The 23,841-nt window shown below is 42.3% G+C and overlaps 1 protein-coding gene across 2 annotated transcripts in view; it reads left to right on the top strand.

Annotated features, from left to right (window-relative positions):
• LOC137344772 (protein CASP-like) overlaps positions 1-23,841 on the top strand; it is a 501,289-nt gene that overhangs the window by 371,223 nt on the left and 106,225 nt on the right. The window contains exons 16-18 of one of the 2 annotated variants that reach the window (XM_068007907.1): positions 8,197-8,298; positions 10,399-11,213; positions 13,764-13,929. The exons of the other annotated variant lie outside the window; for it this stretch is intronic. Coding sequence (XP_067864008.1) covers positions 8,197-8,298; positions 10,399-11,213; positions 13,764-13,929 — 1,083 coding nt within the window. The remainder of the gene's footprint in view (positions 1-8,196; positions 8,299-10,398; positions 11,214-13,763; positions 13,930-23,841) is intronic. 2 annotated transcript variants of the gene reach the window in all.

A 23,841-nucleotide genomic window follows, 5' to 3' on the forward strand; every position in this document is an offset into this window, starting at 1 on the left:
TGGTGAGCATCGACAGAGGCCTGGAAGCAGCCTGCTGGGAAATTATATGTGGTACTGGGAGATTTAAAGGAGGACAACAAATACAACAAACATTAGGAGAAAGAAGTTTCATTAATAAAATAAAAATTCAAGACCCAAGCACGACTCATGTTTTGTGAGTTTGTTTGGGTGTGTGGGGAGGTGCTGCTCTTGTGACCGGCAGCTGTTTCAAGGACTGTCGTCAGTATGTGAACCATTGGAATTCAGGTCAATCGGTGTTTGTGATTTTGGACGGAGCTCATTGCTGGTAGGTATAGATCAGACTTCCCAACCAGATGTTAGTAGATTTGAGTCCCAGGGCTGCCTGTCATTGTAGATCAGGCTGCTGCAGTTGCAATGGGTTTTGTCTGCTTTTAGTGGGTCTGCGTGATGGAACTCTTTGTGACAATAGAATGGTCCTCCTCAGGAAAGGGGGGAAAACCACAATGGCTCTCTTGGTGGACTCACTGTAGAGCAGCCCTGGGTAGAGGGACATAAAGAAGCACATGGGTGCCTGTTACAATGACTGAGAAGCAAAGCCTTGAACATTACAAAGAACTGTTCATCTAATTCCCTGGTGTGTTTCAGAGGCATTTTCAGGCATGTGAAAATTATCATTTGTGTAATATCAACCATGTTAATGAAGTGCCCTGTTGATATTGTGGTCATTGAAGTACATCAGTGCTGTCAGTTATTAAATAGTTGCAGTGTGTTATCTTTTTAGTTGTTTTCAGTAAAGAATTACCTGTTACGTGCCCAATACATAACACGTATGCAACAAAATGCTGCATAGTTTATTAGCCAGTATTGTAATGCTGAGAAATCCCCCAAACACATACTGTAGTAGTATGTACTGGGCATGTTCCAGCACATAGTGGTGTCTCAGCATTACAACCTAGCTAGTTTTAGTTGATCCCCTGTTGGTCCCTGACAGAAGTGGGGGAAAAAGTCTCTCTTCCTGTGGGCCTCCCTTCCGCTGTCTGATTCTTTCTGCCTGTCTTTGTCCTTCTCTTTGACAGAGCTCTTTCTTACAGCAGAATGGCCCTCCGCAGAACAGGGGGAAGCTGAGACACCTAACTCTTCCACTCTTTCTGCTTCCCACTTTCTCCATGTCTTTCTTACTTTGACCCTTGCGCATTTTTTCATCTCTGAAGAGAGAGAGCATCCTGACCAATTTCATTTACTGTCCCTGAGCACAGCAGTGCTGCAGCCCAGTGATTTTACTGCCGTTTAATGAAATTAATGCAAAATACAGTGAACAATGCTGAGTGACTCTGATAGGGAGAGGAGAGGGGAGCATTCTCAGATCGTCAGCTTTTGATTTGCTTCCATTGTTTCCTCTGGGGTTTTTTTCAATATGTAATCATCTACCATCTTTTTTTTGCCGTTTTGTTTCCCATTTGCATCGTTTGCTTGAGGTAGGGTAGCGAGTCTTGTTAAATCCTTGGACCAGCGGCAGTCTGGGACAGGAGGTCTCTGTTATTCTGCAGTTGAACTCAGATTCAGGCCTGGGGATAGAGTAAAGGTGGGCCCAGGGTTCTGCCCGACTGATGGAGCAGGACTAGGAGCAAAACCGTGATGCTGTGGGAGGGAGGAAGAAGGAGAACAAAGAGTGCCAGAGGCAGGACATGGTGATCAGGAGGCATGTGCTTTTGGTCTGCTGTGTATGAATCTTAGGCTGCTAAGCCCTAGAGTACAGGCAGAGGCAGAGAACGGAGAGCATGCTGTTTCTGCTAGCAGGAAAGTATGTATCCAGGATTGAGGTTATTGGCTTTATGTTGGGGGAGGAGAATGACTGGGCGATTAGAAAGTAGAATCGGGAAGGTTTAGGGTAAGTTTGTATTTTTTTCTGCGAATTAATGATTGAAATTTTTAGAGCTACATAGTGAGGAACCGTCAACTTGGCTGCATGCCAGAGAAATATTTTTGAATTGTGCTTTTCATGTCTATACCAATTCGAAATTATACTGCAGAGATGGCCCTCGGCTTTGATTGGTTGAAATTCTGAGATGTGATTGGTTGAAGGGACGGGTTGCACAAGCAGTGGTCTTTTGGATTTGATTGGTTGAAGTTGCTTCCTGTGTTGGATTGGCTCAGTTGGTAGCACACTCACCTATGGATCAGAAGATTGTGGGTTCAGGACTTTACATGGAGACATGATGGCAAGCCAATAATGCTGGAATTCTGCAAGGGTGAGATATTCTTCTGAACTGTGATCAGTTGCAGGGAAAGTCATTTCTCCTTGTCTGATTAGTGGAAGGGAGGGGACACAATGACACAACATTTACTTTAGATATACTGTAGAGAACCACAAATAACTGGCAGTGAGATACATGGCTGTAATTCCTGAGGTTGAATTACAATTGTGTAACTCAGTGGCAGTTGTCTATTATTCTGAATTTGCTTTAATTGCTGTAAAATACTGTTTAGTTTGCAGCGGTGTATAAGTCACGTGAAGTTTTGCACTTGCTTGTGGTAATTGCCTACCGAGTTGCACCAATGCACAATTCAAAGCCTTATGTATGCAGTCATTAAACCTGCAGTGAGCTATGAGTTGCACGTCAGATCTATTGGTGCTTGTTATTGTTTTGAGATGAGTATATAACACTGCAGTACTTTACACAGTAAACAGGTCCACAGATGTTCAGGTGCACAATGAAAGGTGCTTTTTAAAATATAAATGATGTAAGTAGTGCAGATACTAATTTCAAACAGACTTTCAAACCCTGGTTTGAATGAGGCAGAATTTGCTGCACTCAGGGGCACCGAACTGGAAAAGTATTCTAGGTCTTATATTATTCTGTTCTGTATAATCTCCTGCACAATTTCTGTTCAAAGTACTTTCCAAACCCTGAATTTAAAAAAAGGAAGAAATACGTAAAATGCTTGGTGGAAGATCGTGTTGAATCTGTGGCCTGCTGAAGAACATCACTTCATCCCTTCCTTTCCCCTCCACCTGTTATATGTTACAGGGTGGGTTGCATTACTGGTGGAGCTCTTCTGTTCACTTCAGTGAGAACCAGTGCTTGGGGCTGGCCTCAGCTAGCCTGGAGCCACCTGACCCAGGACAGCCTTTCACCAACTGAGTATGATAAAACTTGCTGACTATTGCAGTAACTGAAATGTCTTATGTCCAGAACAAGGTTTGCAACATTAAAAAAGACATTCAAAAATTCCATACTTCACAACAAGTTGATTAAACATAACTATAAAATTGTCTTTTGTCTCTTAGAATCATAGAATGGTTACAAAGCACTAAAGGAGGCCATTTGGCCCATCGAGTCCGTGCCGACTCTTTGTAAGAGCAATCCAGTTAGTCCCATTCCCTCGCTCTTTCCCCTAGCCCTGCAAATTTTTTCCCTTCAAATATTTACCCAATTCCTTTTTGAGAGCCCCAGTTGAATCTGCCTCCAGCACCCTTCCAGGCAGTGCATTCCAGATTATAACTGCTCGCTGCGTAAAAAAGTTTTCCCTTATGTTGCCTTTGGTTCTTTTGCCAATCACCTTAAATCTGTGTCCTCTGGTTCTCGACCCCTCCCCCACGGGAACAGTTTCTCTTTATTTACTTTATCTAAACCCTCCATGATTTTGAATACTTCTATCAAATCTCCACTTAACCTTCTCTGCTCTAAGGAGAACAACCCTAGCTTCTCCAGTCAATGCACATAACTGAAGTCCCTCATCCCTGGAACCATTCTAGTAAATCTTTTCTGCACCCTCTCTAAGGCCCTGACATCCTTCCTAAAGTGTGGTGCCCAGAATTGGACACTGTACTCCAGCTGTGGCCGAACCAGTGTTTTATACAGGTTCTTTATGTACCTTCATTAATATTTTACGCTGAAGGTCTCGAGCTCTCTCAAAATGCTGGACTTGATATTTTTGTGTAGAGCTGTTACTTTGTGAACTGAAGGCAGATCCCTGGTTTGATCATATACGGTGTGCACAATTTCCCACACTGCATTAGGAGCATTTTGTTCGTCCAACTGGAAAGAACTTTCTTCTCAGCCTCCAACAGCATCTGTTCCTCTATTCAGGCAAAGTTTAAACAGAGAGAGAGTGAAAAGGAGAAGCAGAAGGAGAAAGAGAGAGTGTATGTGTGTGCGAGAGAGAGAAACAGAAGCAGACAGGGTCCCACTGCAACATGACAGGCAATACTGATTACATGTATGCTGCAGTTTTTACTTGCTTTCCGATTACAAACAAGCAGAGGAAAAGAGAAATGGTGTTTCTGTGTATATCAGTATTTCAGTTTGTGTGTTTTTGAAAATGAAATGAAAACAAATAGGACAATCAGTTTAAGTAGATTTTCAACTAAACTTCTCTATATAAGATATTAATTAATTTTTTTAATCACAGAAAGCATGCCAGTTTGAGAGAAACATTGTTTACATTTATAATTTGAAAACAAATCAATGTTTACATCCATCTACCTATAGATTATAAATCTCATATCTGTATGCATTCCATTATAAATGTGGGCATAGGAATATCTAATGGCAATATCCTATGTAAACTGGTCATACTGTAATTACACCCTCCCACCAGTGGTGGCACCTCATTTTTGTGTTTCCCTGCTTCTCAGCCTATACTGGAGAGAAACCCCAATGCTCTAACTAACTCCACTCTTCTGCTTCTCTAATTGTTGTAACTTTTGCAACTTAATTCTAGTTTAAATTATTTATAGTTATTTTTTAAAAATAAGGACCGATTGTATGACTGTAAAATGGGCACTGAATTACGTCTGCCAATTACATTTGTTCCAGTAACACTCTGCCCTCTAACCCTGCTTCACCTGAGGACCCACACTTAGTCTTTACTCCCTGTGTGCAATGCACACGGGACAGTGATCAGTATCTAAGTAAAAAATCATGTGTATGATTAAACAGCTATTATAGCCTTAGTTACATACACAATAAACATCAGAAAGCCTGTTAGGCTGAGAGAGACACATACAGATAAGACAGACCGTGTGTCTTTCCTCATCCTTACTAGTTTTTAAAAAATCAAATCAGTTGAATTTTGAAAGCTAACAGCCTCTATTATCATCAGATTATCACCTACATGGTGTTGATAGCTAGAAAATGTAAACATTCTAATTACTGACACCTATGAGACGGAGTGAAAAGGGAGAGAATAGTGACAAAGTTACAGAAAGAAGGACACAGATAGAGCAGCACAGATAGGGGAGAGAACACAGGCTCACTTCCAAAAGCTAATCACAAAACACCAAGTTTAATGTTTGCAGAGATCTGTTAGAAAGTTACAAACCAGTGCTGCCAGACCTGGGATGCCCCTGCCCCACCCCGTGTTGGCAGGCCTAGGATGCTGCTCCCCCACACGGTATTTCAGGCCCCTGTTCTCTCACCAGGAATCAACCAGCTAAAATCCCACATTCCACCCCGTTCCACCAAACCTTAAGTTCACTCCACAATTCTGTCAAATCTCAGGGTTCTTCGTCCACAGTGATGTCAGACTGAGGAATTGCCCTCCCCATCCATGCTGCCAAACTATTTCACATTGCAATTAAAGTCCAGGACACTCCCAGTACAACCAAACCCCACTCCCCAACCAGGTACTGTTAAATATTAGATATTTACCTCCAATTGGTGCACCTTGCAGTGCATTGTCAGCTTTAAAACTGGTAAGCGATTCAAAAATTAAGAATGTAGGTAAAGGAACATATATAAAATCGGCTCATTTACAGTTTTCACAGAATAATAGTCATGGCCCCAGTTAAAATCCCAGAATACCATTTAATAAAATTGAATTTGATGTGTTTAGATGCTTTGAATCAGCCGTCCTGACGTTATCCCCTACATGGTATAAACACCCCTATTGTTTTATAAAACAGTAAATCCTGACTCGCTGTGAGCAATGCCTCGGGAGAGCTGCTAGTAACATAGAAACATAGAAAATAGGAGCAAGAGTAGGCCATTCGGCCCTTCGGGCCTGCTCCGCCATTCAAAATGATCATGGCTGATCGTCTAACTCAGTACCCTGTTCCCGCTTTTTCCCCATATCCCTTGATCCCTTCAGCATTAAGAAATATATCTATCTCCTTCTTGAATACATCTAATGACTTGGCCTCCACTGCCTTCTGTGGTAGAGAATTCCACAGGTTCACCACCCTCTGAGTGAAGAAATTTCTCCTCATCTCGGTTCTAAATGGCATACCCCGTATCCTGAGACTGTGACCCCTGGTTCTGGACTCCCCAGCCACCGGGAACATCCTCCCTGCATCTAGTCTGTCTCGTCCTGTTAGAATTTTATATGTTTCGATGAGATCACCTCTCATTCTTCTAAACGCTAGTGAATGTAGACCTAGTCGACCCAATCTCTCCTCATACATCAGTCCTGCCATCCCAGGAATCAGTCTGGTAAACCTTCGTTGCACTCCCTCCATGGCAAGGACATCCTTCCTCAGATAAGGAGACCAAAACTGCACACAATACTCCAAATGTGGTCTCACCAAGGCCCTGTATAACTGCAGTAAGACATCCCTGTTCCTGTACTCACATTCTCTTGCAATGAATGCCAACATACCATTCACCTTCCTAACTTGCTGCACCCGAATGCTCGCTTTCAGCGACTGATGTACGAGGACACCCAGGTCTCATTGCACCTCCCCTTTTCCCAATCTGTCACCATTCAGATTGGTAAGATGTAGTTGCTGTGGGTGTGTGAATCATTAATTGTTTAATGTTGAGCAGAAAACCCCAGAAACTGTGTATGATATTTTTATTTTATATATTACCCCAGTAACAGTGGAAACCATTTTTGTTGTTCTCAGGTTTTTAATCCCAAAAAAATACTGTGAGGCTGTTATTTTAGGTAAATGATGTTTTCTGCAGTAATTGCTGAAATTGCTTATGATTGGCAGGAAGACTGGCCTCTTACAGAGGACTCGTTGCAAACTTCACCTTTCCACTCACTTTTCGAGAACTGTAAAAACTGCTACCTGAAGGTTGCAGGCCTGCGGTTAATATTGCAGCCAGGGTCCTGATGACATCGTCGGGACCCGATCTGCATATTTAAACAAGGACCCCGCTGGCTTTGATCAGGTGTCCTTGGTGCCTGCAATTTCAAATTCCAGTTGGCAGGATCAGGGCAGGAAGCAAGCAGGTAAGTCTCCTGCTCCGTTTTGACTGCCCGCCCCTGACCCGCCCGGTTTCTGCCGGGCGGGAGGGTTAACATTCCCCTCATTGTGTATGGCATGCACCTTGTGTTTGTCACACATACAAATTTCTGTGTAGTTTTTTTTAAAGTCCATTGAAACAAGCCACTCTAATCTCTAAGCAAGGCGCAGAAAATACCTTCCACTGACTTTAGGATAACATTAAACAAAATTGTAAAAAAAAGTCAGATCTCTATAATTGACCTGAGTTTTGTTAACTTTCTTATTTCAAAATATACTTTATTTCATAAAATTTAAGGATACACACAGTTCAATGTAAATGTCACAATTACAATTCAAAATACAGTACATATCTTCTAATACATTCTGTACAATACAAGGTGGGGTGGCCTTACATGGTGGCCTTTCCCCATAGAGCCTTTACGTAGGTCGCACCTCGCTTCAGTGCGTCCCGCAACACGTACTCCTGGACCTTGGAGTGTGCCAGTCGGCAGCACTCGGTCGTGGACAGCTCCTTCAGCTGGAAGGCCAGGTTTCAAGCGGATCCTTCATCGAGTTGATGGTCTTTCAATAGCAGTTGATATCTGTCACGGTGTGCGTCCCTGGAAATAGCCCGTGGAGCACGGCGTCCTGTGTTACTGAGCTGTTGGGGATGAACCGGGACAGATACCAACGCATCTCTCTCCACATCTTCTGTGCGAAGGGGCAGTCCATCTAGGTGGACGATGATCTCGTCTCTGCTGCAGCCTCGAGGCCCGAGGTTCTGTTAACATTTAACTGACTGTTACTATGGATTGTAGCTGTGAGTGCATAATTGAAGAAAAAGTAGGTTAATACAACTTTTCAAAGTTTTTTTTTATATCGTTGGAAAGAATAATGTACTGAGTCAAAATCTATTCTTAAAATATCTTTCACGAGTTAGTTGCTAGAATGTGAAAGCACTGAAAGTTTATAAATACCTGCTTACTCCAGTGTATTATAATCAAATTTCTGCTGACTATAAAGTTCTCCTCAGTCTTAATTTGCACATTTTATGTCTCCAGGCAACATCACAACACGGATCAGAACCCCTGAGACCGGCTCTGATGAAGCCATCAAATCTATTCTAGAACAGGCCAAGAGAGAACTGCAGGTGCAAAAAAACGGTAAGTACATTGAAATCACGGGTACGCAGGCAGATTCCAGGCTGGACTGGATTGTTCCCTTTGATATCGGGGATTGAGGCATCTTTTACGTTGAAATTGAAAAGTGTTTGTGTACAAAGGATACACACAAAACCAAAGCAGGATATAACACCAATCAACTTCCATATCATAACATCCACCCTCTTGCGTAACACAAACCTACAACAGTATTAAAGTTTTGTACCTTGAGCAGAAAATATATATTGGAAAACACTTCTGTAATTGAGATAATTTGATTTTTTTTTTAGTTTTATCATGATATGGAAGTTAATTATCTCAGTTACAGAAGTCACCTCGTCCAGATGGGATGCATCCTTGAAGTTTCCCCACCACCAGCCTAACATCGGTGGTGGGGAAACTTCAAGAGACCATAATCCGGGACAAAATTAATTGTCATTTGGAAGAACAAGGGTTAATAATTGACAGCTAACATAGATTTGTTAAAGACAGATCGTATCTGACAAACTTGATTGAGTTCTTCAATGAAATAACGGCGACGGTTGATGACGGTAGTGCAGTTAGTGTTGTGTATCTGGACTTTCAAGAGGCGTTTGATAAAGTGCCATATAATAGATTTGTTAGCAAAATTGAAGCCCATGTGATTAAAGGGGCAGTGGCAGTGTGGATACAAAATTGGTTGTGAGACAGAAAGCAGCGAGTAGTGGTGAACGGTTGTTTTTCAGACTGGAGAGAAGTAGACAGTGGTGTCCCCGAGGGGTCGCTATTAGGACCATTGCTATTTTTGATGTAAATCAGTGACCTGGACTTGGGTATACAGGGCATAATTTCAAGTTTTCAGATGACACAAAGCTTGGAAATGTAGTAAACAACAAGGAGGATAGTAGCAGACTTCAAGAGGACATATGTGAAATGGGCAGACACATGGCAGATGAAATTTAATGCAGAGGAGTGCGAAGTGATGCATTTTGGAAGGAAAAAAAGAGGAGAGGCAATATAAACTAAATGGTACAATTATGGGAACAAAGAGACCTGGGGCTGTATGTACACAAATCTTCAAAGGTGGCAGAACAAGTTGATAAGGATGTTTAAAAAGGCATACGGGATCCATAGATAGAGCATAGAGTACAAAAGCAGGGAAGTTATGCTAAACCTTTATAAATCACTGGTTAGACCTCAGCTAGAGTATTGTGTCCAATTCTGGGCACCACATTTTAGGAAGGATGTCCAGGCTTTGGAGGGGGTGCAGAGGAGATTTACTAGAATGGTACCAGGGATGAAGGACTTCAGTTATAGTGAGAGACTGGAGAAGCTGGGACTGTTCTCCTTTAGAGCAGTGAAGGTTATGGGGAGATTTAAAGAGATATTCAAAATTATAAGGGTTTTGATGGAGTGGAAATGGAGAAACTGTTTCCACTGGCAGGAGGGTCGGTAACCAGAAGACACAGATTTAAGGTAATTGGCAAAAAAGCAGGGGAGAAATGAGGAAATTTTTTTTACGCAGCAAGTTGTTATGATCTGGAATGCATTGCCTGAAAGGGTGGTAAAACAGATTCAGTAGTAAATTTCAAAAGGAAATTGGATATATACTTAAAAAGGAAAAATTTGCAGGACAATGGAGAAAGAGCACGGGAGTGGGACGAATTGGATAGCTTTTTCAAAGAGCTGGCACATGAACGATGGGCTGAATGGCCTCCAGTGCTGTATGATTCTATGAAGTGCTTTCCAATATATATTTTCTGCTCAAGGTACAAAACTCTTAATACTGTTCTAGGTTTATGTTGCATTAAGAGGCCAGCACACTGAGGTTCTTTGATTGATGTTAAGACATGGAAGATGCCTTTCTGAAATGTTGGAGCTAATTAAGAGTTGCCTTCATGCATTTCTAACGATTAGGAATCAAAAGAAAATTAAGAGGATCTAGATCTTGGGTGCAACTTTCACATTCTTTAGCCCTGGCAGGATTGCTTATAATTCCTTTTATGACCTCACGCCATAACTTGGACACAGTGGCGATGATCTGAGAACAGATCCACTATAAAACTGCCAGTGTTAAAAGAAGTTTTTGAATAACACATTAATTTTCTGTTTTGTATGTTACAGTTGATTCAACTCAGCCACCCTGTACGTCTAGCAGTGGTGGTTCAGATGAAGCAATTTGGTCAATACTGGAACAGGCCCGGCGTGAGATGGAAGCTCAGAAGGCAGGCCTTGAGCCGACACCGAAGCCAACACCAGTTGCTCAAGCTGACCTGACTCTCCGTTCGTCCAAAGTAGCATCATCTTCCTCATCATCATTCTCTTCCTCACTAATAGCCATGAAAAAGCCTCCCTCGGTGGATTCCAGTAACAGTGCGACACAGACTTCTCATGGGTTTAAAAAAGAAGCATTACATGACTCGTGCTCCTCAGAGCATCATGGGATAGCAGACACACCACACAATATGCTTAAGCAAGTTAAAAATGAGCTGGGACGAGGTAGTATATGGAGGGACCAGTGGTGGAACACAGTTTGCCCAGACAGAAGAAATTCAATCTTTTCAGAAGATGGAAGAGCAGAGGAAGCTAGCAGTGGAAGAGAACGGTTTAGTAATCCAAGCAGACTTGAGCGAAACCCACTGCAAGGGCCTGCCTCCTCTGACCACTGGAAGGACTGGCAAAATGCAGAGTCACCGTACTCTCAAGGATCTGATTTAGGCACAGTGGTCGCTAGTAGCAGCGTGACCCCACAGAGCAGCCCCCTGCCTTCTTCACCTCTTATCCCTATCTCAAAACCACATAAGCCCTCTGTACCGCCACTAACACCAGAGCAGTATGAGATCTACATGTACCAGGAGGTGGACACTGCCGAGCTGACGCGACAGGTGAAGGAAAAATTGGCCAAGAATGGGATCTGCCAGAGGATCTTCGGGGAAAAGGTAAACCATTTCTGAAAAGCATCTTGTTTTTAAAGTAGTTTACTCAGGCATCTTACTGGAATCTCATGTGTACTGTTAGGATTTGGACTTCCTTCCAACACTTATAACTTGGGTTCAGAGCACAAAAGCAGTTTCCATAAGCAGACAGAGGCCAGTACAAAATGAGAGATCCAGAATACTGTAGCTGCGTGCATTAAGCAACTTAATGTTCAGCATTATACAGTTTCAGATTTAGCGCAAATTATGAACCTAACTTTTTGACTTGTTCCTCATTGATCTGCGTCCCTCCAATTCTTGCCCCTTGTGTATCCCCCACTTCCTTGGTCACAATATTGCCGGCAATGCCTTCAGCTGTCTAGGCCCTAAGCTTTGGAATTCCTTCTCTAAATATGTTCACCCCTCCATCCCTCTCTTCTCCTTTAAAATACTCCTTAAAACTTACCTCTTTGACCTGTCCTAATGTCTCCTTCTTTGGCTTAGTGTCAATTTTTTGTCTGATTATGTACCTGTGGGACATTTTACTAAATAATGTATAAATGCAAGTTGTTGATATCTCAGACCTTTTCTTTGAAACAAAGTACTTCAGCCGTTACACACTTCAAAGGTAACATTACTCCCATGTTAGTAAGGATTGTTGAAGTTTGTTTTACAATGAGCTCCTAGTAATTTAACCTGGCCCCTGTTTCCCATTGCCTGTTTTCTATGAGATCTACATACCTATGTGTATGTCATTCTGGTGCCAAACCCTTCTTTCAGTTCTCAATTGGTTAATCTCCTTACTGAAAAATTCATCCCAGGATAGCTTCCAAAGAATGAAGCTGTTAACAGTTTAGTTAGAGCAGCCCTATTTATTTGTTAATACTCTCCATCATAACACTGTGAAGATCTGTTTTACACTTGATGTGCGTGCAATCCCAGCCCTGCTTCAGAATGTTTACATCAGTGCCCAAAAATGCCAATGTGGGAACCACATCTAAACTTTGTACAAATGTAGCACTGTTTGGCATTGAAGCCTCTATATTATTGCAGATTGCAGTAAAGATTTACTGTGTTGTGCATCCACATGTCCCACACTTGCTGTAATACATCCTCAAAGACTGTATAGCTAAAACATTGAGGACAGAATATTTATTTTTTTGCAGCAGCACAAACCCTCATTTAGCCACGTCACTGGGACTAGATATGGTTTGAGTTGCCATTAAAAAGAAGGAAACAGCAATGTTATGGTCTTAGTTTAACTGAAATCTAACAGTGGATTGCCACCCATATATATCCGACTTGTTTCTAAGATGTCTGCAGGTTAAATAGAGAATGGGCCATAGCCCATGCTGAGATTTAATATCTGTCTCTACAAATAAGTTGTGCTCAGCAGCCCAAGTGGAAAGTGTTTGGTATATTTCACTGCTGGCCAGGACCTAACCTTTATACCAAGTTTATACCAGATTATAAGTTCTAATTGAGTTTGTTTTTTGTATGACCACATAAGTGTGGAACTGTGACAAACAAACTCACGTGTTCCCACATCAGAAGGTGTGGTTTCCATTATACAATGGTTCTGGCTTCTCAAACAATGTCATAGCACCAGTGTGATAACACTTAGAAGGGAACTATTTATCATTCTAATTGTCATCACTCAGGTGTTACGTCTGACTACACAACCATTCAGCTCCGCACCGGCCACATCAAATGACTACAGTGGAGCATTCTGCACTGGAGCAACACCGGTAAGTCCCTGATTAATTCTTAAGAAAGTCCATCCTCTTGTTAAAAGAAAAGTTGCAGCCCAGAACCATTGTATAAACATTTTTATAATGGTGAAATCAGACCTGGATAACACACTCTTATCTGTTTTGCTTTATGTGGTCAGAGTCTGCCATTGTAAAGTGTTACATCACACCAAATTCAGCACATTATCCTCTGTTTATGCAGTAAATGGAGAGGCTGGGAAAAGATTCAGGCTGTATGCAGTCCGAGATCTTCTGATTTTAGAGGCTTAATAAATAGAACTGTTCCTTTACGGCTTGAGGATCAAGTTGATACTGTTTTACATTATTATATAGATTTTTGTACAATAGAACTAATTTTCTGCCACAAAAACGGAGAACAAAAATGTATTGCCTGGTTTTTTTTAATAAATGACTGAAACACATGAAAGAAAAGAAGGGAAAAGGGAGTTTAAAAAAGGCAAAGAAGGAAGAATCACAAATGGGGCAGAAAAGAAAATGAAATTAGTGAAAGCAATAAAACAGTAAGGAAAATGGAGTGAAGGGAGGGAGTAGGAGATAAATAACACCAGTGGTCCACAAATTGCCGCTAGAAAATTGATGCCTTCCTTCTAGTTGTCTGCATCAGTGACTTTGAAATCTGGATCAGTAACCCTTCGAAATAACTTGTGATCCCTGAAATGACTTTCAACACTTGGATGCATTTTGTATGTTTGTAAATGTAAAACTGTGTAGCATTTATTTTCTATCACCGAAGACAAAAGAAAATTAAGAGAAAACACAATTACTTTGTTTTTCTTTTTCATGCCCTGCTCTTTTTTTTTAGGTCTTGGGTCTGTCACAAGGGAGTGTTAGTGACATGCTGTCTAGGCCCAAGCCCTGGAGTAAACTGACTCAGAAAGGCCGAGAACCCTTCATTCGTATGCAGCTGTGGCTGAATGGTGAGCTGGGACAGAGTGTTCTTCCATCCCAGGTCCAGCAACCGGGGCAAGGTAGGTTGGAGAGACCATGTGTATCTACAGTATTAAAACAAAATAGGTTTCTGCAACTGTGTGAACAGAATTATTGACCAATATCTTGTGGCTGTTCACATAGCCATAGTGATGGGGATAATAATAGCCTACCTTCTGGTTTAAAACGACTTCTTAAAAATGTAACAGTCCCATTTTCCTGCTCTCTCCCCATACCCTTTCATATTTTACAACTTTAAGTAATTAGCTAGTAACGTTTTGAATGTTCTAATAAATTTAGTGCTGATTACCATTAGTAGCAAAGCATTTCAATTACTCTTTGCATGAAAATGTTTCTTCAAACCTTCCCGTCATGTATCTGATGCTTATCTTGATATCATGGCCTCTCGCCTTCGATGTAGCTCCCAGTGGAAATAACTACGTTTACCTTATCTGTCCCTTTTATCATTTTGAATCCCCCTATAATCCTCCTTCAATTTTATCCATTCGAGAGATTACAGCCCTAGCTGCTCTAGCCATTCTTCATATCTCAGACCCTTCCTTCTGCTAAATTGCACATTCTCCAGAGAAGTTATATATCTCTCATAGTGAGCAGCCCACAGCTTGTGTCAGCCTACATAACAGTCATAACAATCCATTTTGTGAAGTGTTTTTTTTAGACATTTTGACCTAAGACATTATATAAACACAAGTATATATTTATGTAATATGCATGCTTAAATTACAGCATCAAAATCTTCAGCACTGCAGAGAATCTCTTCTAACAGTTTGCTAATTTTATCCAGTGAGTAACGGAGTCTTGCACACCAGAAAGATCCTAGGTTTGATCCCCAGTCTATGTTGAGTTAGCTGATCGTAGCCAAAGTAGGTGGTCTGAAGTTGCTGAGGAAGCAAAGAGGCAACGTTGAACTTACAAAGGACTTTAGTTAAGCTGCAGTTGGGATATTGTGGGTGCGCCCATTTTTGGGCACACGGGGGGAGGGAGTGCGCACAGGAATGAATCACTGCGCCTAAATGGTGAGGTCCGAGACACACCCGATATTGGGCCTCAGGTTCTTATTACCATCGAGTCGGCGAGCTGCAGGCAGTGACAGGCAGCTCACCAGTGAAGCGGGATTGAAGATCGGGTTGCTGCGATGCCAGCGATGGGGGGGTGGGTGATTGGGTAGTGAAGGAAGCAGTGGCCAAGGAGACGGTAGGCACAACGATCAGGATGCGGGGTGGGGGGAGACATGGCCAGCAGTGGCCTGCGTTCTTTGAATGTGGGGTCGGGAGGAGCACTCTTCCTCCTCCTCCCGGCTCCACATTCAAGTAAGTATATTTTAAGATCTTACCTCGTTGGTTGCAGCCTGTGGCGGTCTATTTAAGGACTGCTTGTTAGGCCCCATGAAGACGTAGCTTTCCTGAGTGCACTGGCGCCAATTACTACAGGGCAAACCAGGGGGCCTGAAACAGTCGCTGGGCCCTAATTTGCATGTGTAAAGGGTCTAACATCTGTTTCAGGCGTGGACACTGCACGCCGATTTTTTGCCTTTACCGATATGGTGGATGGCGCACCCTCGGCTCGTAATGAGCGCGCGCTTCCTGGCCGCCATATTGGAGGCTTAGGACGTCATTTAACACCAAATTTCTAGTTGCAGTTTTGGGTATCCCACCATAGGAAGATTATCAAAGCAATGGAAAAAGTGTGTTATAGATTCACTAGGATGTTACTGGGGATGAGGAGTTACAGTTAGGAAGAAAAACTTGAGAATTTAGGGAATAAATAAAAAATACTGGAGACGCTAGAAATCGGAAACAAAAACCGGAAAATACTGGAAACATTCTGCAGGTCTGGCAGCATCTGTGGGAAAAAGGAAAAAAGTTAACGTTTCAAGTGTATAATCCTCTATCAGTACTGGCAAAGGGTTACATACCTGAAACGTTAATAGGGCTTTCATCACTTGAGCTGAGAAGTTTAAGAGGTGATTATGAAGTGTTATGATAAGGTAAATAGTGTAGATTGCTTCCACTAATCAATGAGATGGTAACAAGAGGGCACAACTTTAACAAAATCACAAGAATTAAAGAGGAGGTTAGAATAAAATGCTTTATACAGAAGGTGGTTAGATTGGGAAATTCTCTGCCACAAACCATTGTTGAAGCAGTGTCCATAAGTACTTTTAAAAGGGAGTGAGAGATTGTTTGAAAAAGAGGAATACTAAAGAGTATGAGAAGCAAACAGGAGAGTGGGATCAGACTAGGTGGCTCATGGAGACTGGTGCAGACTTGTTGGGCCAAACGGTCTGTCTCTGTACAGTAGCATTTGATTATTCTGTTACAAATGGCTTCAGTGCTCCTGAGTTAGGGAGGAGAAAATCAGCCCGGGTTCCCACGCCTGATTGCTATCCATTGACCTTGCTGGAAGTTTCTGTGTTTGGATGTCGAGTGAGGAGAGGGTTGGGATTGACTGTAATACAGCCCCAGCTGCTCTGGCTGTTCTTTGTAACGCAGAGTAGCCTGCCAGTGCTCATTGTCGAGGCTCACACATGAATTCTGCAGTGGCTGGAGTCATACCTGGCACAAAGGAAGATGGTAATGGTTGTTGGAGGCCAATCATCTCAGCCCCATGACATGGCTGCAGGAGTTTCTCAAGGCAGTGTCCTGGCCCAATCATCTTCAGCTGCTTCATCAATGACCCTCCCTCCATCATAAGTTCAGAAGTGGGGATGTTTGCTGATGATTGCACAGTGTTCAGCTTCATTCGCAACCCCTCAAATAGTGAAGCAGTCCGTGCCCGCATGCAGCAAGACCTGGACAACATCCAGGCTTGGGCTCATAAGTGGCAAGTAACATTCACGCCAGGCAATGACCACCTCCCCATGACATTCAACGGAATTACCATTGCTGAATCTCCCACCATAAACATCCTGGGGTCACCATTGACCAGAAACGTAACTATTCTGCAGCGATTGACTCACCTCCTGACTCCCCAAAGCTTTTCCACCATCACACTCCTGACTGGGACTGACTATGGGGAGAATCCCACCCGGACTGGGACTGACTATAGAGTCATAGAGTTATACAGCACGGATAGAGGCCCTTCGGCCCATCGTGTCCGCGCCGGCCATCAAGCCCTGTCTACTCTAATCCCATATTCCAGCATTTGGTTTGTTCATGGGATGTGGGCGTCGCTGGCAAGTCCAGTATTTATTGCCCATCCTTAGTTGCCCTTGAGAGGGTGGTGGTGAGCCACCTTCTTGAACCGCTGCAGTCCGTATGGTGAAACTATAGGGAGAATCCCATCCGGACTGGCACAAGTCAGGAGTGTGATGGAATACTCTCCACTTGCCTGGATGAGTGCAGCTCCAACAACACTTAAGAAGCTGGACATCATCCAGGACAAAGCAGACCGCTTGATTGGCACCCCATCCACCACCCTAAACATTCACTCCCTTCACCACCGGCGCACTGTGGCTGCAGTGTGTACCATCCACAGGATGCACTGCAGCAACTCGCCAACGCTTCTTCAACAGCACCTCCCAAACCCGCGATCTCTACCACCTAGAAGAACCAGGGCAGCAGGCATATTGGAATAACATCACCTGCACGTTCCCCTCCAAGTCACACACCATCCCGACTTGGAAATATATCGCCGTTCCTTCATCATCGCTGGGTCAAAATCCTGGAACTCCCTTCCTAACAGCACTGTGGGAGAACCTTCACCATACGGACTGCAGCGGTTCAAGAAGGTGGCTCACCACCACCCTCTCAAGGGCAACTAAGGATGGACAATAAATACTGGCCTTGCCAGCGACGCCCACATCCCATGAACGAAAAAAAGAAAAATTGCAGCCACTTGGTGCTGGAGAGTGGAACTGTATCTTGACATGGAGTCAATGTTTTCAGGACAGCAGATAGGATGGGAGAAATAAAAATCTGCTAAGGCATTAGTAGTATGTTAAAGTGGGAGTGCTGCAAGGAAATCTTTTCAGTGACATTTGTCAGTCTTAGAGGTACAGTAGACGTCAGGTTGTCCCCTGCGTGAGACAACATTTCTTGCTAGCTTACCAAAAACTGGCAATTTGGCCATAGAATAAGCGATCTTCCTTTTGAGAAACCTTGGTGACCAGCTAATCGTATATTCAAATTATCAACATGTATCATAGTAGGTATAGCACAGGAGGAGGCCATTCAGCCCATCGTGCCTGTGCCAGCTCTTTGAAAGCTATCCAATTAGTCCCATTTCCCTGCTCTTTCCCCATGGCCCTATAAATTTTTTCCCTTCAAGTAATTATCCAATTCCCTTTTGAAAGTTACTATTAGATCTGCTTCCATCACCCTTTCAGGGAGTGCATTCCAGATCATTACAACTTGCTGCGTTAAAAAAATGTTTCTTCATGTCGCCCCCGGCTCTTTTGCCGATCATCTCAAATCTGTGTCCTCTAGTTACCTATCCTTCTGCTACTGGAAACAGTTTCTCTTTATTTACTCTGTCAAAACCCTTCATGATTTTGAACATCTCCATCAAATCTCCCCTTAACTTTCTCTGCTCTAAGGAGAACAACCCCAGCTTCTCCAGTCTCTCCACATAACTGAAGTTGCTCATCCCTGGCACCATTCTGGTAAATCTCCACTGCACCCTCTCTAAGGCCTTGACATCCTTCCTAAAATGTGGTGCCCAGAATTGAACACAATACTCTAGTTGAGACCTAACCAGTGTTTTATAAAGGTTCAGCATAACTTCCTTGCTTTTGTACTCTATGTCTCGATTAATAAAGTCCAGGATCCCATATTCTTTTTAACAGCCTTCTCAACTTGTCCTGTCACCTTCAAAGATTTGTGTATGTGAATCCCCAGGACTCTGTTCCTGCACCCCCTTTAAAATTGTACCATTTAGTTTATATTGCCTCTCCTCATTCTTTCTACCAAAATGCATCACTTCACACTTCTCTGCGTTAAATTATCTGTTAATTCTAATTTTTTTCAAGCAACAATCGGTCCCTGTACTGTTTCATTAAAACTACTGGATGATTCAAATCTTTTGTGAGCAAAAATCAGCTTTGAATTAACAGGCGTAGACTGTGAACAGCATTTGTGGTTTTCACATAGGGCTAGATTTTCTGCCCATTGACTGAACCTCCACTGGCTCCCTGACCTCCATCACGTTGAGTTCTAAATCCACGCCCTCCATGACTTGCCTCACCCTACCACTGTGGCCTCCTCTCTCCCATCCACCCTGCCGTTGATAACGGAGCCTTCACTTTGGAACTCCTTCCCTAAACCCTTGCTACTTCTTTCCTCATCTTTAAAAGCCTCCTCAACACCTACCTTTTCAGCCATGTCTTTGGTCATCTCACCTAACTCTGCTGCTAATCAGCTTCTGTTTTCTTCTCTGTGACGTACCTTGGGATCTCTGTTGTGTTAAAGACACCATGTAATTGCAAGTCATTGCTGTTCCCAGTTGGAGTGCTGTATGGCAGCAAGGTGTTTGAGGTGGGAGAAGTTGGGAACAAATGCTGACATTGGTTAATCTGGTTTAAGTAACACCTAAATGCTGTGGATTGACACTAATGCCCATTGTGGAGATGTTCACTGCCTCTCCTGCTCTGTCTTCCTGATTGAAGAAACCTGCATGGTGGTCAGAAGATTACATGAGGCGGAAAAAGGGTGTGAGCTTTACTCTAGTTGTTTAGAAATTAAGTGGTATTTTTGACACCACGCTCCTTCTTATGGGTGTAAAAATGAAGATAATTGTTTGATGTTTGGTTGAAGGCATACTACAAAAGACACATTCCACACTTGGTATCAGTTTTCTTGAACACTCATTGATGAGCAGGACAGCAGCATCCTGCTCATCATTCTCAGTAAAACTGCTAAGTCTTTATGTGATCGACCAGGGTGCACCATGTTTAACTGTCTCAAAGGATTAAGTTGGGATAAGCCACAGGTATTTGTTCTCACCCAGTAGGCTTTGGACTCTCAGGTACACTTCCTTGTTTCCCCTGACAATATTGGTAAATGGCAGCTTGCCACAAGAGATGGCGAATGCTCCCCTCAGCCCACTATGCCTCACCTGCTGAATGTTTGTGTTAGAAAATTGATATGACAAAGGTGTGCAGTCATACAGAGCACTGAGACTGGAAATGGGTCAACATAGAGTCTATTTACTTCTTGTTAATCTAGCATCGTTGGCATCCTGCATCAAAGCCATTTGAAGTGTTTGGTCTAACCCTAAAAAATTACATATTATTTTTTTAAAAATGTATCCTGGCTTTAAGACAAGCACATTGCCATGAAGAGAAAGCACTACAATAACATTGGACGGCTTTCTGGTGGTGTCAGTTCATTCTTTAAACACTGTCATGATCGGTTGAATCGTGGGTAGTTTTTCACTTGGAGAGAAGACTAAGATTGTACAAGCTGACATATAATCAATAAAGGGTGTAGGTTATACACAATCATGATGAACTGTTATAGTTTGAAGTCTTTATAATGTTGTTGCCAGCATGATTTGACTCCTTAAGATAGTTTGTCTTATAGTGATGGCCAACATTTTCTGACCTGCCAATGCAACGAGGTTGAGTAACATAATACTCATAAAGAAGCCCTGTCCCTCAAAAGGTAATTGTCCAAATTTCTACTGGCATCCTTTCCCACACTGCTGTTCTCTCTTACTCCTGTGCTCACTGATCTTCATTGGGTCTGTACCCCCATCAATTTCATAATCTTTGTTGTCATCGACAGATGATGACTTGGCCTTGCCCCTGTCCATCCCTACAACCTCAGCCTACTCTATGTTCCTTGTCACACCTCCATTCTTATAACTCTGGTTTCCCTTACATTCCCTCAGCTCTGCTTTCAGTTGCAGAGCCGTCAGCATTCAACCTCTCTGCATTGCTACTTTTCCCCCTTCACTACAACAGTGACTGCATTTCAAAAGCTCTTCATGGACTTTGAAGCACTTTGGGATGACCTGAGGTTGTGAAATGCGCTATATAATAGCAAGTTCTTTCTTTCTATTTTCCCTTCCGTCAAAAGTCTCCTTAAAACCTACCTCTTTCATCTTGTTTTCAGTCACCTAACCCTCACTTCTCGGTGTCTGATCATTTTCACCTCTGTCGAGCACTATAGGCTCTTTTATTACATTCCCTCCCTAAATCCCTCCACCTCTCCACCTTCCTCTCCTCCTTTAAGACCCTCCTTAAAGCCCACCTCTTTAACCACGCTTTTATCCATCCCTCCTAATACCTGCTTCTTTGGCCTGGTGTTCCTCTGTAAAGCCCCTTGGGACAATTTTCTGTTAAAGGTGCTATATAAATGCAAGTTGTTGTGTTTGGTAATATAATGCCCGTGAAGCAGCATTGTTCTTCAAACAGGTATTTATATTGTCTTTGCTTTCAAACTGCTTTTCTGATTTATCTTTATATGTGGAGAGAGGGGTCTGTCCTGACAAATGAATCTGTTTGACATTTTATGTTACACATTTGTTGTAAGGAATCTTGCTCCAAGCCTTTTCATACCCTTTTCAAAAACATTGTGAGAAAGTTGTTAAAAGTAGAGGCCATACCCTTTTCAGGGAAAGCTCCTGAAACTTTAATGGGAGGTACTGAGTATGCTGTAGGCTGCGTCATTGTGTTGGATTGAGGATAGCTGCTTTATGCTTCAATGAATTTAGCAATCCTCAGATGGAACGTAGCACAGGAACTGATAAGCTTTCTTTTTATTTGTTCTTCCTAGTTTCTCAACAGTTAATTATTTCTCTAACCCCCCCCCATTCCATTTTAATTTTGTTTAATAGGAAGTTGTTTTCTTTCCTCTAGTGGCTCTCTGGGATGGATGCTCTCCTCAGTCTCTTCCCAATGCTGCACTGTAGCCAGAGGCAGTAGGCGTGCAAGAGTGTCTCAAAGTGCTTTGCCCTCTGGTTTCTCTCCCCTCCTTGTGGGGATGTTCTAGAAACCTGCCTAGCCTCTGCATCCACACTGTGCCACCCGACCAATGCTTTCAAACAGAGCATCTTTAGAATTCCCTTTTCAGTAAAGCAGAGCTACCTCCCTCGAGGGTTGGGGTAGTCTTGTTGGATAGTGAAATAGCAACATTTGCCATAAAAATGCAAAGATTTAAATATTTTGAGAAATGTTTTCCAAAATAATGACATTTTAATATTTTTAACAGCAAACTGGAGTAGCAGGGCTATTGACTGAGATGTGGTATAACTAGTCTTGTGCAAAAGTGATTTTAAATGCTGATGCGGATCAGTCACACTGACGACTGTTGTATAACATCTGTATTACTAATTCCTTTTCTTACATTTGTTCCAATGTACTCATTGTTAGAGACAGTTTATAAGGAAATGTTTAATCTCTGATAAGGTATATAACTGTGACAATGGAAAAGGCTGCTATTAGCGATATCTAGCACACAATAGCAAGAAGTTATTTCTCAGTCGCCAAGATTCAGCCATGCAGTAAGGTATCTGTGTTATTTAGGCTGTTCTGTGAACTAGATCCTGACCTGCTGAACTCAATTTTAAGATGCAGCTGCAATGACCCACAGGGAGCCTGAATTTTATGTTTGTTTAGTTTGTCCCATGATATCATTCGTCATTCCTCTGTGCGCTAGCACTGCATTGCCTGGTAATGGGAATACCCAGAGGAGCAGTATAAAGTATTAACACAGTGGAAAGTGCCTAATTAGAATTGGTATTGTTAAAGGCATTGGTATTACTCTGAATAATTTGTCTTGCTTTAGGGATTCATAAAACTTAATCCCTTTTTAATAAAAGTATAAGAACCTCAATTTTTTGCTATTTCATATCAGGCAGGACAAAATTAATCTTTAGTTTCTCTTCAGGGTAAAGTAACATGTGAGAAAATCCCTTTAAAAAGCACCACAGTACCAGCATGTAAATGCAAATTATGTGAAGGCAATTAAAAAAAATCCCCTTAAAACAATTGCTTTGCACTAATATTAATAGTGTCTGAAGAATGTGATAGTACTTTATGTTCCATGTATAGATTATTTAAACATTTATTGCAATGGAATAATTGCATCAGTGTCCATCAAAAGCAAATTCTTTCCCACCCTGGACATTTTAAATACAAATCATAATTAATAAAGTACATGACATTTGGTTGATGAAAACGAGTTACATATTTATTTTTTTTAAAAGAGAGAAAACTAAATATTTGCTTTCTTTGGCCATGGTTCAGCGAAGTATTTATTTTTGTGTTTCTCCCCCATTTGAACTCCCCTGGTGTCACATAGCATTTCCCAGTTGCGAAGGTGGGCACCTGCTCAGTAACCATCTGCTGTCTAGTGCACAAGAACAGCTCCATTTGACTCATCATCCAATTTCCCCTCTCTCTTCTCCGCCCACCTCCCCCCACCTTCATGGATTTGCCTTACCTCCCTCTGCTCCCCAAAGATGTGGCTAAGATCAGAAACTTGGATTGTGGAGCACTTTGGGCACATATCCATGTTCTCCCAGTCCTTGGCTTCCACTTTACATTATGTTTGGCTGCCTTAACAATCGTTGTTCTTTTTTCTTTAAGACTGTAAACTGGTACAAAGTGATACCACTAGCAGTTAAAATTATGCAAGTGCAACATTTTCCACTGGTAAATAATTGATGACTAATTTCTCACGTTGCTATTTATAGTGTTGCCATTTTACTGTTTAAAAAAAGTACTCTCTTTTAATACTCATGTATAGAATAGAGACTTTGTTAATGAAAAGGACGTCATTGCTCTCATTCCTTAGTGTCAGCCCGTGTATTTGTATCTTTGTTGTATTGTGAGATTTTAAGTCTGCTGTGCAGTTCCTAGCTCGCTGTAAAGGTCGACGATCCGTTTTTTTGTAACTCATCCTTGTTTGTGTGCTTGAGTGAGGAATATAGACTTGTACTGCTCTGCCTGGAGGTGGGCGAGTTTGAGGACTCCCCAGGGGCAGAGA

The sequence above is a fragment of the Heptranchias perlo genome, chromosome 28, assembly GCF_035084215.1.
Source record: "Heptranchias perlo isolate sHepPer1 chromosome 28, sHepPer1.hap1, whole genome shotgun sequence".
In the NCBI taxonomy this organism is placed as follows: Eukaryota; Metazoa; Chordata; class Chondrichthyes; order Hexanchiformes; family Hexanchidae; genus Heptranchias; species Heptranchias perlo.